General features: G+C 48.6%; 1 protein-coding gene across 2 annotated transcripts in view; it reads left to right on the top strand.

Moving 5' to 3' along the window:
* The window catches only part of PTK7 (protein tyrosine kinase 7 (inactive)), a 97,708-nt gene that overhangs the window by 31,943 nt on the left and 51,747 nt on the right, over nt 1-14,018 (top strand). The window contains exon 1 of one of the 2 annotated variants that reach the window (XM_075127290.1): nt 12,414-12,462. The exons of the other annotated variant lie outside the window; for it this stretch is intronic. Coding sequence (XP_074983391.1) covers nt 12,429-12,462 — 34 coding nt within the window. The 5' untranslated portion in view covers nt 12,414-12,428. Of the gene's footprint in view, nt 1-12,413; nt 12,463-14,018 lie in introns of those variants that run through there. 2 annotated transcript variants of the gene reach the window in all.

Genomic DNA, 14,018 nt, shown 5'->3' with positions numbered 1-14,018 from the left:
CGGAGCACCCACGGAGTCGGCACCTATGAATGTGATAGCATCATCATGTTCTTTGTACTATTCACTGTTCTATAAGTCAGCTGTGAGGCCTCTTCTGGACACAGTGCAGTACTGACCACCCCATCTCCAAATGGTTATTGCAGAACGAGAGGGATTCAGAGAAAAGCGACAAAAACGATCAAAGGCCTGGAAAGCTCTCCTGTAAAGGCAGATTGAAGAGGCGAACAAGCGGGGGGAAGGACATGCTAAAAGTATCTGAAATTACATACAAACTCCATTGCAAGAACATTATTCAGATTGCAGAGTCAAGCACTCAAAAATAAGTACATGGCAGAATTAGGGTTGGCTGTGCAGCCTCCGTCCCCTTGTCCATATGCATAATGATACAGCCTCTAATTACACAATCAAGTACAGGTTTTCTACAAGCCTGTGCCTCATTCAGTGCGTGGAGTGGATGGTGCTCGCTTGATGAGCAGCCAGTCAATATTTTGTTCTGTTCTTATTGTTCCGTGTGTGATCCCGGCCTTATTTACTGTTACTTTTTAGCCTCTGCTCTGAAGACCGAGTTATTAATTCCCTCATGGGCTTTTGTCTGGTGCTCATCACTCTTACACTGAGTACGTCACAAACATGACTTAGGAGGAGGGGCATTATCCTTGTTTTACAGGTGGGGAACTGAGGTACAGAGCAAAAAAGGCTTATGGAGAAGGGGAGCTGGCAGTCACTTTCAGGTCGGGGCAGGTTGGGCCAACACATTCACAGGAGGGGCAGTAGAAGGAGGGAACAAAGCTGGCCCTGAGCTAGGCTTGTCTTCCTTCTCCCTTCCCTTCTAAGTGCATCTCCTCAGGACCCTGTGGAGGGGTAAAAAAGCAAAAGGGAGGGAGGGGCACGGAAGAGAGGGAAAAGCAGGAATGTCGAGAACAAAGCAGCCTTTGGCCAGCTGCTCGCTTGGTGCTGAGACCATTGTGGGTCATTAGAAGTACCTGGCAGGAGTGAGCGGAAGAGGAAGTAGAGAGACAGGGCCCATGGAGTTGGCTGGAGCCAGGACCTGGAGGATGGGGGTTTGGAGCGGGACCCAGAATAAAGGTGGGGAACCAATGGAGATTCGGAGGTGGGAAGGGGTTGTGTTTCTGCTGCTGAGTGTACGTGAGAAGGTGGCAGCACAAGTCTGGAAAGCTGGGACATGGGGAGGCCCCAGAAGGAAGCTGTAATGTTATTTAAACATGTAGGGTCACAGGGAAGTCCCAGCTGGGGTACTGTGAGCCTCAGGCCCCCTCAGAGCTGCCTGTGAGTGGCTCTGGAGACTGGTCACACCTCTGCAGTCTGTTCACCTACCAACAAACTGCGTGTTCTGTCTGTGCACCCATACCTCACCTCCTACCAAATATCGGCAAGGTCCCCTCGTGGCCCCAGTTGTGCTGATCCAGTCTAGGTACTTTTAACCAAATGTGTGTCTGGACCAATCTGGTTGCTTTAATCAGAAGCTTCAGAAGTTGTTCCAGGAATCCTTGAATCTAAGCCAAGAGCTTGGCAATATGCCTAGAGAAAATTACAGGGAGGTCTACAAAGTGTCTGTTCTATGGGAAAGGACAGAGTTATTTCCAGCTGCCAAGAGTTGTCCAAATGCATAACAAATCTCAATACTTCTCCTGCTTGTAAATTAGTGACTGAAATAGAAATGATTAATTCTCCAGATCTCCTGGTGATCAAATGAGCTGATGCTGTAATGAGGGAAGCGCTTGTTTTTCAGGAACACTTGATTTAATGTGCATTTCTATCACTGAGAATCAGTTATTCTCGGTTCTCCTGTTAATTGGTTATTGGGCTCTCTATCAGACTGTACGGAAGTAAACATTCTGCCCACCTATTGATTTGTAAAAGCACTTCAGAAAGTGCCCTGTTTGCATATCCCAACTGCTATCTAATGGCTTTTATCCACTTTTAGAGGGGCGGAAATGCATTAATGTTTAGCAGTAGAGCATCCTTTTATTAAATATTGTATGAGCACACGAAATACTAGCTTCTCTGGCTGTTCACTAATTTTGTGGCTTTTAATATAGATTTTTAAATTTCTATATTAAAACAAACAGATTTGAAATTGCATGTCCCAACTTTCCCCTGTCCCTGTAAGCAATTGATGGATACTAAAGGTAAGTTTTGAAAGTAGAGGCCATTGACTCGCTATCCTGGCATCTGCAAGCCCGCAGAGAGAGCTTGCTCCATTTGAGTGGCTGTCTGACAAGTGGCCCAAAGGTGGCCTTTATGCTTGAGAGTTTAGTCAGCAGCTTGGGCTGGGTTTGAGCTGAGTTACTTGGTGATGCTTTTCTGGACCGTGGGTTTGGGAGCAGGCTATCACTCCCCCGGAGACTGATTTATACTAACCCACTACAAAGATTGTCTAAAGCTGTGGATGCCCTTGGTAATCTGTACACATAATTTATCGAATTATTGTAACACTCCCTCAGTAACTGCCAGATAACAATACACTAGTACAGCATTTTACAGAGCTGAAACTCTCTGAAATGCCTTCAGTCTCCGCTTCCCCTTCCTCAGGGGCATGGAGAAGAGGTGGGCCCTTGTGCCCTGTGCTAAAGGCTGGAAATTTGGACTCTTCTGGACCAGCAATGAGTGAATTTCCAAAGCGCAGGATACCTGCCTCTCCTTTCATTTGTCTGCCTGGGGTTGCTGGGAGTGGCCCAGGGAATTCTGGTTAGGATTAAAACAGAATTTTAAAACCTGGAAGTTCATGATATGATAGGGACAAACTAGCACGGCATCTGCAACGTTTGCGTCGGACTCATTGGCTAGAATCTTTGACTGTCTAGAGAAGAGAGGGGGTAAAGGAGAACTGTCTGACCATTTAATTAGGCTTTCAAAACTACGGTGACAGAGTTCCTTGCAGTAGGCTAAACCCAAAATTGTACTGCTTTAATGAAGGTGTCCTCTTAATCAATTTAAACGGTGCAAGAGCTGTATGTCGAGCAGACCTGAAGAAACAAGGTAGTCCAGGGCCAAAGGACAAAGCAGTGTCATAGATCAGAAACTGGCCAAGGCAAATCAAAAGAGTAGGAGTCATGGATCAGTTTTCATTGTGATAGGATATCACAGGGAGAGGCACTCGGTTAGGGAGGTCCCTGCTTTCAGTCTTTCAGTCTTAAGTCTTTTAGCATTTTAAGGCTTTAAGTCATAGCTAGTACCTTAGGCCTGGGCTACACTGGGGGTGGTGGTTTCGAACTAAGATACGCAACTTCACCTGTGCTATTCGCGAGCTGAAGTCGAAGTATCTTAGTTCGACTTACCTGGCCGTCCTCACGCCGGCGAGTCGACCGCGGCGGCTCCCCCATTGACTCCGCTTACTCCTCCTGCCAGGTGGAGTACAGGCGTTGATTCGGGGATCGATTTATCGCGTCTAGATGAGACACGATAAATCGATCCCCAATAGATTGAGCACTACCCACCCATCCGGCAGGTAGTGAAGATGTACCCTTACACTCCACCTGGAGACCAGCAGGCAGCCAGTGTAGATCTCAAAGCATGGGGGCGTGTGTGATGGCTTCTGTGCCAGCTTCGATCTCCAGAGCCAATGGTGAAAAGCTGTCTTGGTTGGTGCAGTAATATGACCATCCAGCTGCAGCTGGATTCTGGAGTCCTCCAGTTGGTAACTTTGGTGATCAAAGGGATTGCCTCCAGCTGTTTCCTCCTCCCTCCATCCTCATCCCAGTGTAAACTTCAGCCAACTCACTCTTATCTGTGCCCCAATCTCAAGTAGACGCTGGCTGAGGCCTTGAGCCGCCCGCCCGCCCCCCCCCAGAATCGGAGGAGACGGTACAGCTGGGTGTCAGCATAGTGAAAACCTCACGCCTCCTACTGCCCCCCTATGGGGAACAGCAGGGGGACAGAACAGCTCCCTGCAGCACTCCACACTTGAGAGCTCTGAAGGAAAATGGACAATTGTTATGATCTTTCCAAGGCAAAAAGAACAGTCACTGAAACACAACCCTGTCCACTCCTGCCAAGCTCTGCAGGCACATCGGAGCATCTTGTGATCCGTTGTCTCAAAAGCAGCTGATGGAGCTAATAACTTCATGGACACCTGGACTGCATCTGTTGTATTAATGATCTGGAAAAGCCAGTGAACAGTGTGGGGGAAATCTTGCAATTATGTCTAGGGTAGTTTAGACCAGGGAAGATGTGAGGAGCATCAGTGGCCCTCACTAATTTAGCAGCATCATGGTGGATGAAATTCAGTATTGACAAATGCAAAGCAATGCAGATTAGAAATTTGTAAGTTAGCTGTTAGCACTCAAGAAAGAGATCTTGGAGTCATTGTGGATAGTTCTCTGAAAACATCCACTCCATGTGCAGCAGCAGTCAAAAAAGCGAACAGAGCGCTGGGAGTCCTTAAGAAAGGGATAGATAAGAAGACACACTGCCTCTTGGTGGCCTCTGGTCTTTCCCAGTCTGGCAGTTCCTATATGCCCTGTGCTACTCTTTCATAGAGTCAGTTGCTAGCTAGAGTGACCAGCAGAGGGGACACCATGTTTGTGCAGCACACTGTACAGTGGGGCCCCAAATCTGCCTGAATCCTTTGGTCACTACCCCAATAGAAATGGTTAATAATGATAAACCCACATTGCCTTGGCCTTATCTGTATGACCCTTAGCCAGCTAGCTCTTATCCAGACCCTGAGCACTGCAAGGGACTGCTCTCAGGGGGCTGGACAGCTGGACTCCTCGTCTCTTCTCTAGCCCTCCCATGCAGCTACACCCCTCAGACAAGAGGGAACCTGGTAGAACCCTGCCTGATAACATGCGGACGCCCTTTAGGAAATCAGCAAGGTACCAGTGGAGAAACCCGTGGGCAGCCCCACATTTACAGAGAGCTATCGAAGCTCATCTCACATGTGTGTCCACACTGGAACTCAAGCCTGGTGGTGAATGGACAGCTATTGATCCTCTCCATCACGTACTCGTACGTGGACGTGAGGATAGGTTGGGCGAGAGAATTCCTGTAATCGGGCATCTTTCTTGAACATGGGTGCCCAGATCTGTACACAGTGTTCCAGAGGAGGTCTCACCAGTGCCTTGTTTGGGAGCCTTCCAACATCCTGCTCTGCACATGCTGCCAGCACTCTCTGGTGAGGAGGGATTCCCTCCTCTAGAGCTCAAAGAAAGTCTATCAGTAGTGTTGCTTGGGTGCTTCTGTTTGAATATTGCACTCGATGAGCTGCATCCTGTCAGTCAGAATTGGACATTTCTGCCTCTCCCGTCTCTTTATCAAGTGAAAGCGTGGTCCCAAGCTCCCCCGGGGATTGGGGCAGGTGGCGCTGACCGATGAGATCAGGGTCTTCCCAGATTTGTTGTAGAAAGGTTTTGTTTGGTCTCCTGTGCTGTAGGGACTGAGGCCCAGATCCTCAAAGGTATTTAGATGCCTGCCTTCCATAAGGCACCTAAATATCTTTTAGGATCTGAGTCGTAGTCCAAGCAAGGGAAAGAAACCGTGGGGTGGGGGAACCGTGAAAAGTGTAGTGAATTTGTAAAGAGGCGGGTGGCACATTTGGCTGCATCTCTTCCCTCTGTGTCCCAAGCACTTCCCGGGTTCAACTCGAACAGTGTTTCTATCCTCCAGCCTAGCGTCCCATGCTGGAACTGCTTCCGGCATCTCGTGTCTGTTGCGAATGGTGCTTCTTGCTTAAATGTGGGACGTAGACTTTCCGTGGCAAGTGTTGTCATGTGTATCCTGCAAAATAACCAGGGACAGGAAATAGGGCCTGGTAAATACTCAAGAGACTTGCAGGCATCCTGGCCTGGAGCTGAGCAAAGGTCATTCACCAGAACAATATGCACACTGGCAGTTGGTCTCAGAGCTTAGCGAGCATGGCTCTGCAAAACAGCATCCCCACTAGTCAGAGCAGCAACAAGCTGTTCTTAATTGCCTCCCCTAGCCTGGAGTTTTAGAAGCGAGGGCAGTGGGTAAAAGCAGCCAGCTAGTTAATCTGGGAGTTGATCTCCCCTGGATTTTGAGTTTGGTAAGCAGAGAACAGGCAGTTGCTCTCAGCCAAGTGTGATACAGAAGGGCCAGGGAGCAGCGGGAGAGTGCTAGAGGGGAAATATATAAACTCAAGGCTAATTAAGGTGTGGTTCCCTGTAGACTAGGGAAGGTGGCTGCAGGTTAATTGGAGCACCTGCAGTCAATCAAGGCCCTGTTAGAAACCTAATAAAACCTCCTGCTTCAGGCAGACATGGGGGGAGGAGGAAGGAGATCCAAAGAGAGTTTGGAGGCGTGTTGAGAGATTTAGAAGACCTGAGTACTGAAGTAAGGGAGACCCTGCCCCAGCAGGACAGGGAGACTCCCTTCCCCCCAGCATCTAAGGAGCGAGGGTAAAACCCCACCTAAGAGGGATGAGGGTAAGAAACCCGCAGAGGTTGAGAGGGGCTGGGACTCAGAGCGAGGAGCAAACCCAGACCCCTGCCCCGCTTCGCTCCTCTACCACCTTCCCAGGCTAGTAGCAGGGGCCCTCGGCACCCAAGAGCAGGGGCAAGGGGTGGCATCTTAGCTCCCCACCAAAGAAAAGCGCAGGACCCACCAGACTAATGTCCGCCATCTTGTCACACAAGTTACAATAGAGCAGCTGTGTGCAGGAATTCAATGGCGACTCCCTGCAGCTGTCACTGAGATCCAGAAGTCTCCTTTTGGAATCTCTGCAATTGGAAGAGGCTTTTCTCCAAGGCCCTGTAACCCTCTCTGAGGCGCAGCCAGATGGGTCCTTCTGGCTTCATGTTAAGTCTGTCTGACCCTAGCAGGACATTTCCAGGCATGTTGTTAAATGAGAGTTACAGTTGTAAATACCTATCCATGACTTCGGGAGGGTGGGGGAGAAAGCCGTAAATAAAATATTCATTTAAAATTTGCGTTTGCAAGGTGGGGAATTGAAAACAAAGGTTACATTTACCACCCCAACCATGGAAGAAGAAAAGGAGGACTTGTGGCACCTTAGAGACTAACCAATTTATTTGAGCATAAGCTGTAGCTCACGAAAGCTTATGCTCAAATAAATTGGTTAGGCTCTAAGGTGCCACAAGTACTCCTTTTCTTTTTGCGAATACAGACTAACAGAGCTGTTACTCTGAAACCAACCATGGAAGAGTTAGCATTGCCCTGGTGTTCTCACCAATCTGGGCCCTCCCTGTTTGACAAGTTTCACAGCTAATTGCCGTGTTTAAATTCTGAATTTCCTTGATGGCTCAACCAGGAACAGCTGGGTTATTTTAAAGGTGAGGTGCCAAATGGAGTAGGGAATTGCCCTTTTCAGCTGCGTTATGATAGCTAGAGAGAGCCTGAATGGGTTGGGGGAGGGGATTCCGCCTGTTTTTTATACTGTACTCTGGCCTTGCCTGCCCTGGAGGTCTTGACCGTAGATCTAGGAAAATGTCATCCTGAGGGTTGTGTGAAAGCTGCGGAAGGGAGTTTACTAGCTATTTAACTCAATAACTGAGTAAATGATGGGCTATTACCAGCAGGAGAGTGAGTTTATGCGGAGGGTGAGAAAACCTGGATTTGTGCTGGAAATGGTCCAACTTGATGATCACTTTAGATAAGCTATTACCAGCAAGACAGTGGGGTGGGAGGGGGTATTGTTTCATGGTCTCTGTGTGTATATAATGTCTACTGCAGTTTCCACGGTATGCATCCGATGAAGTGAGCTGTAGCTCACGAAAGCTCATGCTCAAATAAATTGGTTAGTCTCTAAGGTGCCACAAGTACTCCTTTTCTTTTTGTTAAACTGATCCCCCTAACAAAACTGATTCTCCAGCAGAACTAGGGAAGAGCACACTTCATTCTTCAGACTTTTCCAGTGAAAACAAGCAGGAGACAGAGAAAGAAGTGAGAATGGGCACACTACTTAAGTGGTTGCTGGCCTCCTTTAACCCTTGTGTGTGCTGGCACTTGCCTACAGTTGCAGACAGCTTAAACTGTTGGGGTAGTTAATGTAAGTATTGGAGATGCAATTGGCATTGCTACAGTATTGCCTAAAGGCACTGGGCACACACGAGACAGCCCCTGCCTCCGAGCGCTTGCAGTGTAAATAGAGGGTGGCAGACTTGTGCTGTGGTAAAGGCTGAATTGCCCTTTCAGTGAGTCTGTGGCTGGGTGTGTAAGTTTCCCTAGCAAGAGGCAGGTATTGCAGCCTTCTCCAAATGCAGGCTGTGCCCCTCGACTGGGTGAAGTTAAATATTGCATTCAAAGCCAGTCAAAGCCTTTTTTTAAAAAAGTACACGCCCTCCCTGACTGTCCATGAATGCAGCTCCCTGTGCATTCCCACTGTGACCAGTCCCCCGCCATCTGTGAGCGTAACCCCTCCAAGTGCCACCCTGCCTTCTGGAGCACTTGGCTTCTCTTTCTCTCACCTTCGTTCCCCTTTGGGCTCTTGTGCGGTGAGGCTATAGGCAAGTCTACACGAGGCGCCGCAGTGTAGACACTTCCTGCCGCAACGGAAGGTGTTATTCCAAGGCAGTCGTCAATCCGCCTCCCTGAGCAGCGGTAGCTAGGTTGAGGGGAGAATTCTTCCATTGACCTCACTGCGGCTGCATTGGAGGTTAGGGCGACTTAACGATGGTGTGCCTAAGTGTGCATTTTTCTCCCCTGGGAGTGATGTGGCTAGGTCGACCAAAATGTTAAGTGTAGACCAGGGCTCAGGGGGGAGAGGCTAGAAACTTGCATCCTCTTCGAGTCCAGGGAGTGGGCTGTGTGGGGAGCTCACTTGCCTGTGACTAGTTATCAGTGAGTGCCCTCTGCAGCTCCTGGCCCTGGGGTCGCTGGCCTGCAGAGCAGGCAGCCGTGGTGAGGCCATGTGTTTGACACCTCTGCTCTGAGTAGACAAGGCCAAGGGTGGGGGATGGGATGCAGCTCCCCAGAAGGGGGTAGGCTGCTGGGGTGTGCCTGGTGTGCGTGCACAGAGCTACCGGGGTGTATGTGCAGCGTGCTGGTGGGGAGGGATGTGGTGTGGAAGGAAGGCAGAAGGAGATTAGTTAGCAGGCAGGACAAAGCAGCAGCCATTGAAGGGAGGGTGGGAGCGATGGTGCACAGGGGGCAGGCCAGGCAGAGCGCAGCTGGTGGTGAGGGGACAAACAGCCACTCCATAGCAGAGGAGAAACAAGAGGGTCCAGGTGTTGGGGGAGGGGTGCCCTGGCTCTAGCTTTGCCCCCTTCCCCCCCAGCACCTGTTGGGCCCCTCCCTGGCTGCTGGGATGGTTCCAACCTGGGAGTTTCTCCTTTCCCTGGGGCCTCTTGGCTGCGGCGTCCCCAGAGAAAGAGGCTCTCAGCTGCGAGACACTGTGCTGCGTGGTTTCCGTGGCCTAGACACACGGGTATACATCCCAGGCCTCTTGGCCATGCTGTTTGCCCTGCTAAATGAGCTGCCTGTTTTACCAAGGGGTAACGAACGCACATGAGCCACCTCAAGGAAAAAGGACAGCAGAGACCAGGCACCTTAGTAAGTTTGTATCATCTGCAGACTTTTTCCACCTCACTTGTTACCCCCTTTTCCAGATCATCTGTGGATATATTGAACAGCACTGGTCCCAGTACAGATCCCTGGGGGACCCTTCCATTGTGAAAACCTGACCATTTATTCTTACCCTCTGTTTCCTGTCTTTTAACCAGTTACTGATCCATGAGTAGACCTTCCCTCTCTTATCCCATGACTGCTTACTTTGCTGAAGAACCTTTGGTGTGAGACCTTGTCAAAGGCTTTCTGAAAGTCCAAGTACATTGTAATGATGGGCTCACCGTTGTCCACATGCTTGTTGACACCCTCAAAGAATTCTAGTAGATTGGTGAGGCGTGATTTCCCTTGACAAAAGCCATGCTGACTCTTCCCCAACATATGGTGTTTATCTATGTGTCTGATAATGCTGTTCTTAACTATAGTTTCAAACAATTCGAATGATGCGTGTGGGGGAAACAACTCTGTGCTGCTGTGTAGATAAACAGAAGCCTTCTTTCACCAGCATTGTATCCAGGCCATTTTTTAAGTCAGAGTTGACGGTTGTGTGTAAATTAGCCCATTAGATAATTTGCATAGAGTCTCACCTGGAGCTGCCCAAAACTCTGCAGCAGTGCTGAATGGAGATCTCATTACCTGGGAAGCACTTGGTTACTACAGTAATGGACATTCTAGAGTGTCTGGTCCATGGGGATGTGGTGCATCGGGGGAGGACTGTTGTTGGGGCAGCTCCCATGGAAATAGATTGAGGGTGACAGTGAATAGTAACAACAGTTGCTTAAAGGTGGGAGAAAGCTGTATGACACACTGTATCTGGGAAATAGTATGTGATCATGTAATGAAAGACTTGCGTGGTGATGATGTACAACACACCCAGGCGGTGATAGTCTGATGGGCAATCCCCAGGGTAGCACGCCCTGTCTGAGGGTGAACTCTACAGCCTTCCGGTCGTGTTACACGGCAGTGCCATCTCTACTGGAGTTACGGTTGGGTGGACATAGCTAGCCTCTCACCTTTATCGTAGTGCAGAAAGCTGCAGTTCCACTGGGAGGTGGGTGAGTGTCAGTCACCCCCATGGGTCATGCTAGGGGCTGAGGATGGACATGGGAATTGCTGGCTGCCCGATCACCCACTCAGCCCATTAGCCTAGGCTGCTTTTCAGTGGCACGGCGTTAAAAGCTGGAGAAGTGCCACGGATTGGTGAATGATTCTTTTCTAGTAGCTGCTCCCTTCATAGCCCCATTGGCCCTTTTGCTTGTCAGCTCTTTGTGCAGTTGACTTATCTGTGAAGCATGGAACTTGGCATGGTTCCAGACCCAAATCCTAGTACTGGACCCGAGCAGCAGGGGGCTGCTGTGTCGGGGGGCTGCGAACGGACCCAGAGCGAGACTGGAAATGGGATATCAGCATCCTCGTCTCTTCCTGCCTTCTCCTTCCAAGGAGATGCAGCTGCATGTTTATTTGGTGGTGGTGTGCATGTAGCTAAACCTTCCTTCCCTAATGCACATTATAAGACTCCAGGAAGTTACTGACCTGACAGGAACACAGAGGAAACAGCCCCTTTTAATCAGTGCAAAGCTTTTACAGCGACACACAATGGTCTCAAATTAGGTTATTCTTGGCCTAGTTTCAAATGTGCCTGAGGACCAGCACCGCACTGTGTTCCCCAGAAGGCAGAGCTGGTGTAGCTAAATGGGACTGCTGCTCAGTTTGAGAAAGTTGCTGTGTTCAGATTCACTGGTCATGTGCTTTTAGACGAGAGCTCTGGACAAATGTCCTTTTCAGCACGGACAGATTTGCTAGTTATCACATTAAAAGAGTGGCTCAGGGTCCTGGCACAGATGGCTGCTGGTTCCTCTGACCATGCTTGCACTCTGTGCATGCTTTTGGTACATCCGCTCCGCTGCTGGCAGATCGCAAGACAGCACAGCCAGCCAGATGAAACAGTTGGATTGATTCACATGCATTGCATTCATGCTTCCTGTCCCCTTTCTCTTCCCTTCTCTTTCCCTTTTGTCTTTACAGCCTTGGAGCAGAAGTTTCCATGCTCCAGCTGGCCACAGTTCTCATTTGCTGGAGGTAACACCTGGGCTGCTTTATTGGCTTGGTTCTGATTTTCCCATTGTCTCCTAGTGAGGCAGTTCTGCATGAACGGGAGAATGTTAAACAATTGGCCAGAACTGTGCAGTTGTGAAATTGTGTGTGTCACTGTCATTCCGTTCTGGGGTGTTCAGACTGTGCAGAGTCCGAGCTGGCTCTGAATAACCGAAAGCGTTTTCAGCGCTCATCCTTTTGTGTGAACTAAAAGGAGACGACTTAATGGGCACATCCTGGTTTGATGTATGAGGTATTGACCTTGATTCACTTGGGTACAAACTCTGGTTTCTATACAGGCAAGTCATGTAGCTTTACCCCGTAGGCTCTGTGTTTTCTCAGCCGGCTAGGAACACTCCACAGGGAGGTTCCAGGCCAGTAGACTGCCTCACCACCAGAAGGTACATGCCTGCCCCCTCAGGCTGTGGGAGCCTTCTGTGGAGAGTGAAGTGTTCTACTTTCTGACTGCCCTTTGTGCAGCATCTTCCTCCACTTCCTCCATTTTCCTTTCTGGTGACTGTTTATTTCCTTAGATCATTGTAAAGTCCTTGTTTAAAACACAGGATATATGCTATCCCATCTGGATCGTTCACTCTTCTTCTGGGGCCCTCACGCAAATTCTGGTTTCACTTGGTATCCTGTCTTGTCTTTTCCTGTCACCGGTTTTTGTCTTGTTTCCTCGTCCCACTTTCAGGCTTATCCACAGCAGAGCTGAAACAGGACAGTGACTTCAGGAATCAGAGAACACAAGCAAAATGACATAAGAACAGCCATATTGGGTCAGATCAAAGGTCCATCTAGCCCAATATCCTGTTTTCTGACAGTGGCCAATGCCAGGTGCTTCAGAGGGAGTGAACAGCACAGGTAATCATCAAGTGATCCATCCCGTCTCCCATTCCCAGCTTCTGACAAACAGAGGCTAGGGACACCATTCCTGCCCATCCTGGCTAGTAGCTGTTGATGGACTTATCCACCATGAATTTATCTAGTTCTTTTTTGAACCCTGTTATAGTCTTGGCCTTCACAACATCCTCTGGCAAGGAGTTCCACAGGTTGGCTGTGTGTTGTGTGAAGAAATATTTCCTTTTGTTTGTTTTTAAACCTGTTGCCTATTAATTTCATTCGGTAACCCCTAGTTCGTGTGTTATGAGAAGGAATAAATAACACTTCCTTATTTACTTTCTCCACACCAGTCATGATTTTATAGACCTCTATCATATCCCCCTTAGTTGTCTCTTTTCCAAGCTGAAAAGACCCAGTCTTATTAATCTCTCCTCCTATGGCAGCCATTCCATATGCTTTCTTAATGATGCCCAGCATTCTGTTTGCTTTTTTGACTGCTGCTGCACATTGAGTGGATGTTTTCAGAGAACTATCCACAATGACTCCAAGATCTCTTTCTTGAGAGGTAACAGCTAATTTAAACGTCATCATTTTATATGTATAGTTGGGATTATGTTTTCAGTGTGCATTACTTTGCATTTATCAACATTTAATTTAATCTACCATTTTGTTGTGAGATCCTTTTTTAGCTCTTCACAGTCTGCCTGGGACTTAACTATCTTGAGTAGTTTTGTATCATCTGCAAATTTTGCCACCTCACTGTTTACCCCTTTTTCCAGATCATTTATGAATATGTTGAATAGGACTCTCCCATTACAGACCCCTGGGGACACCACTATTTACCTCTCTCCATTCTGAAAATTGGCCGTTTATTCCTACCCTTTGTTTCCTATCTTTTAACCAGTTACCAATCTATGAGAGAACCTTCCCTCTTGTCCCATGACAGCTTACTTTACTTAAGAGCCTTTCTGAAAATCTAAGTACATTATATCCACTGGATCCCCCTTGTCCACATGCTTGTTGACCCCCTCAAAGAATTCTAGTAGATTGGTGAGTCATGATTTCCCTTTCCAAAAACTATATTGACTATTCCTCAACAAATTATGTTGATCTGCGTGTCTGACAATTTTGTTCTTTACTATAGTTTCAACCAGTTTGCCTGGTACTGAAGTGAGGCTTACCGGCCTATGATTGGTGGGGTCACCTCTGGAGCCCTTTTAAAAAATTGGCGTCCCATTAGCTTGACGTGCTGGCTGTAAGTTTTGCCTTGGGGAGAGAGGCGCATAGGGTCTCTGGCTCTGCAGTGATCTCGTCAGGCTGTCAGGTGCTCAAGGTAGCACGTCTGGCTATACATCACCTTCTCTGCAGCAGCTTGATTTGGTTCACAAGTCAGTGCAGAAGCCCTTGGAGAAGTCCCCTTCTTTTATGCTGGGAGTAGAGCTCAAGTAGCAGAGTTGCGAGGTGTAGCAGAAATCTGCCTTGTAGTGGGGCTGGGGCAATTCCAAAGCAGCCCCTGTTTTGGGAAGGGGCACGTCTCCTGGGACTTTGTGAAGAGTCTGATGAGCTGTCCTCAGTAG

The sequence above is a fragment of the Caretta caretta genome, chromosome 3, assembly GCF_965140235.1.
Source record: "Caretta caretta isolate rCarCar2 chromosome 3, rCarCar1.hap1, whole genome shotgun sequence".
Classification (NCBI taxonomy): domain Eukaryota; kingdom Metazoa; phylum Chordata; order Testudines; family Cheloniidae; genus Caretta; species Caretta caretta.
Note: the sequence above shows the minus strand (reverse complement) of the source record. Positions and strands in the feature narration are given on the sequence as shown.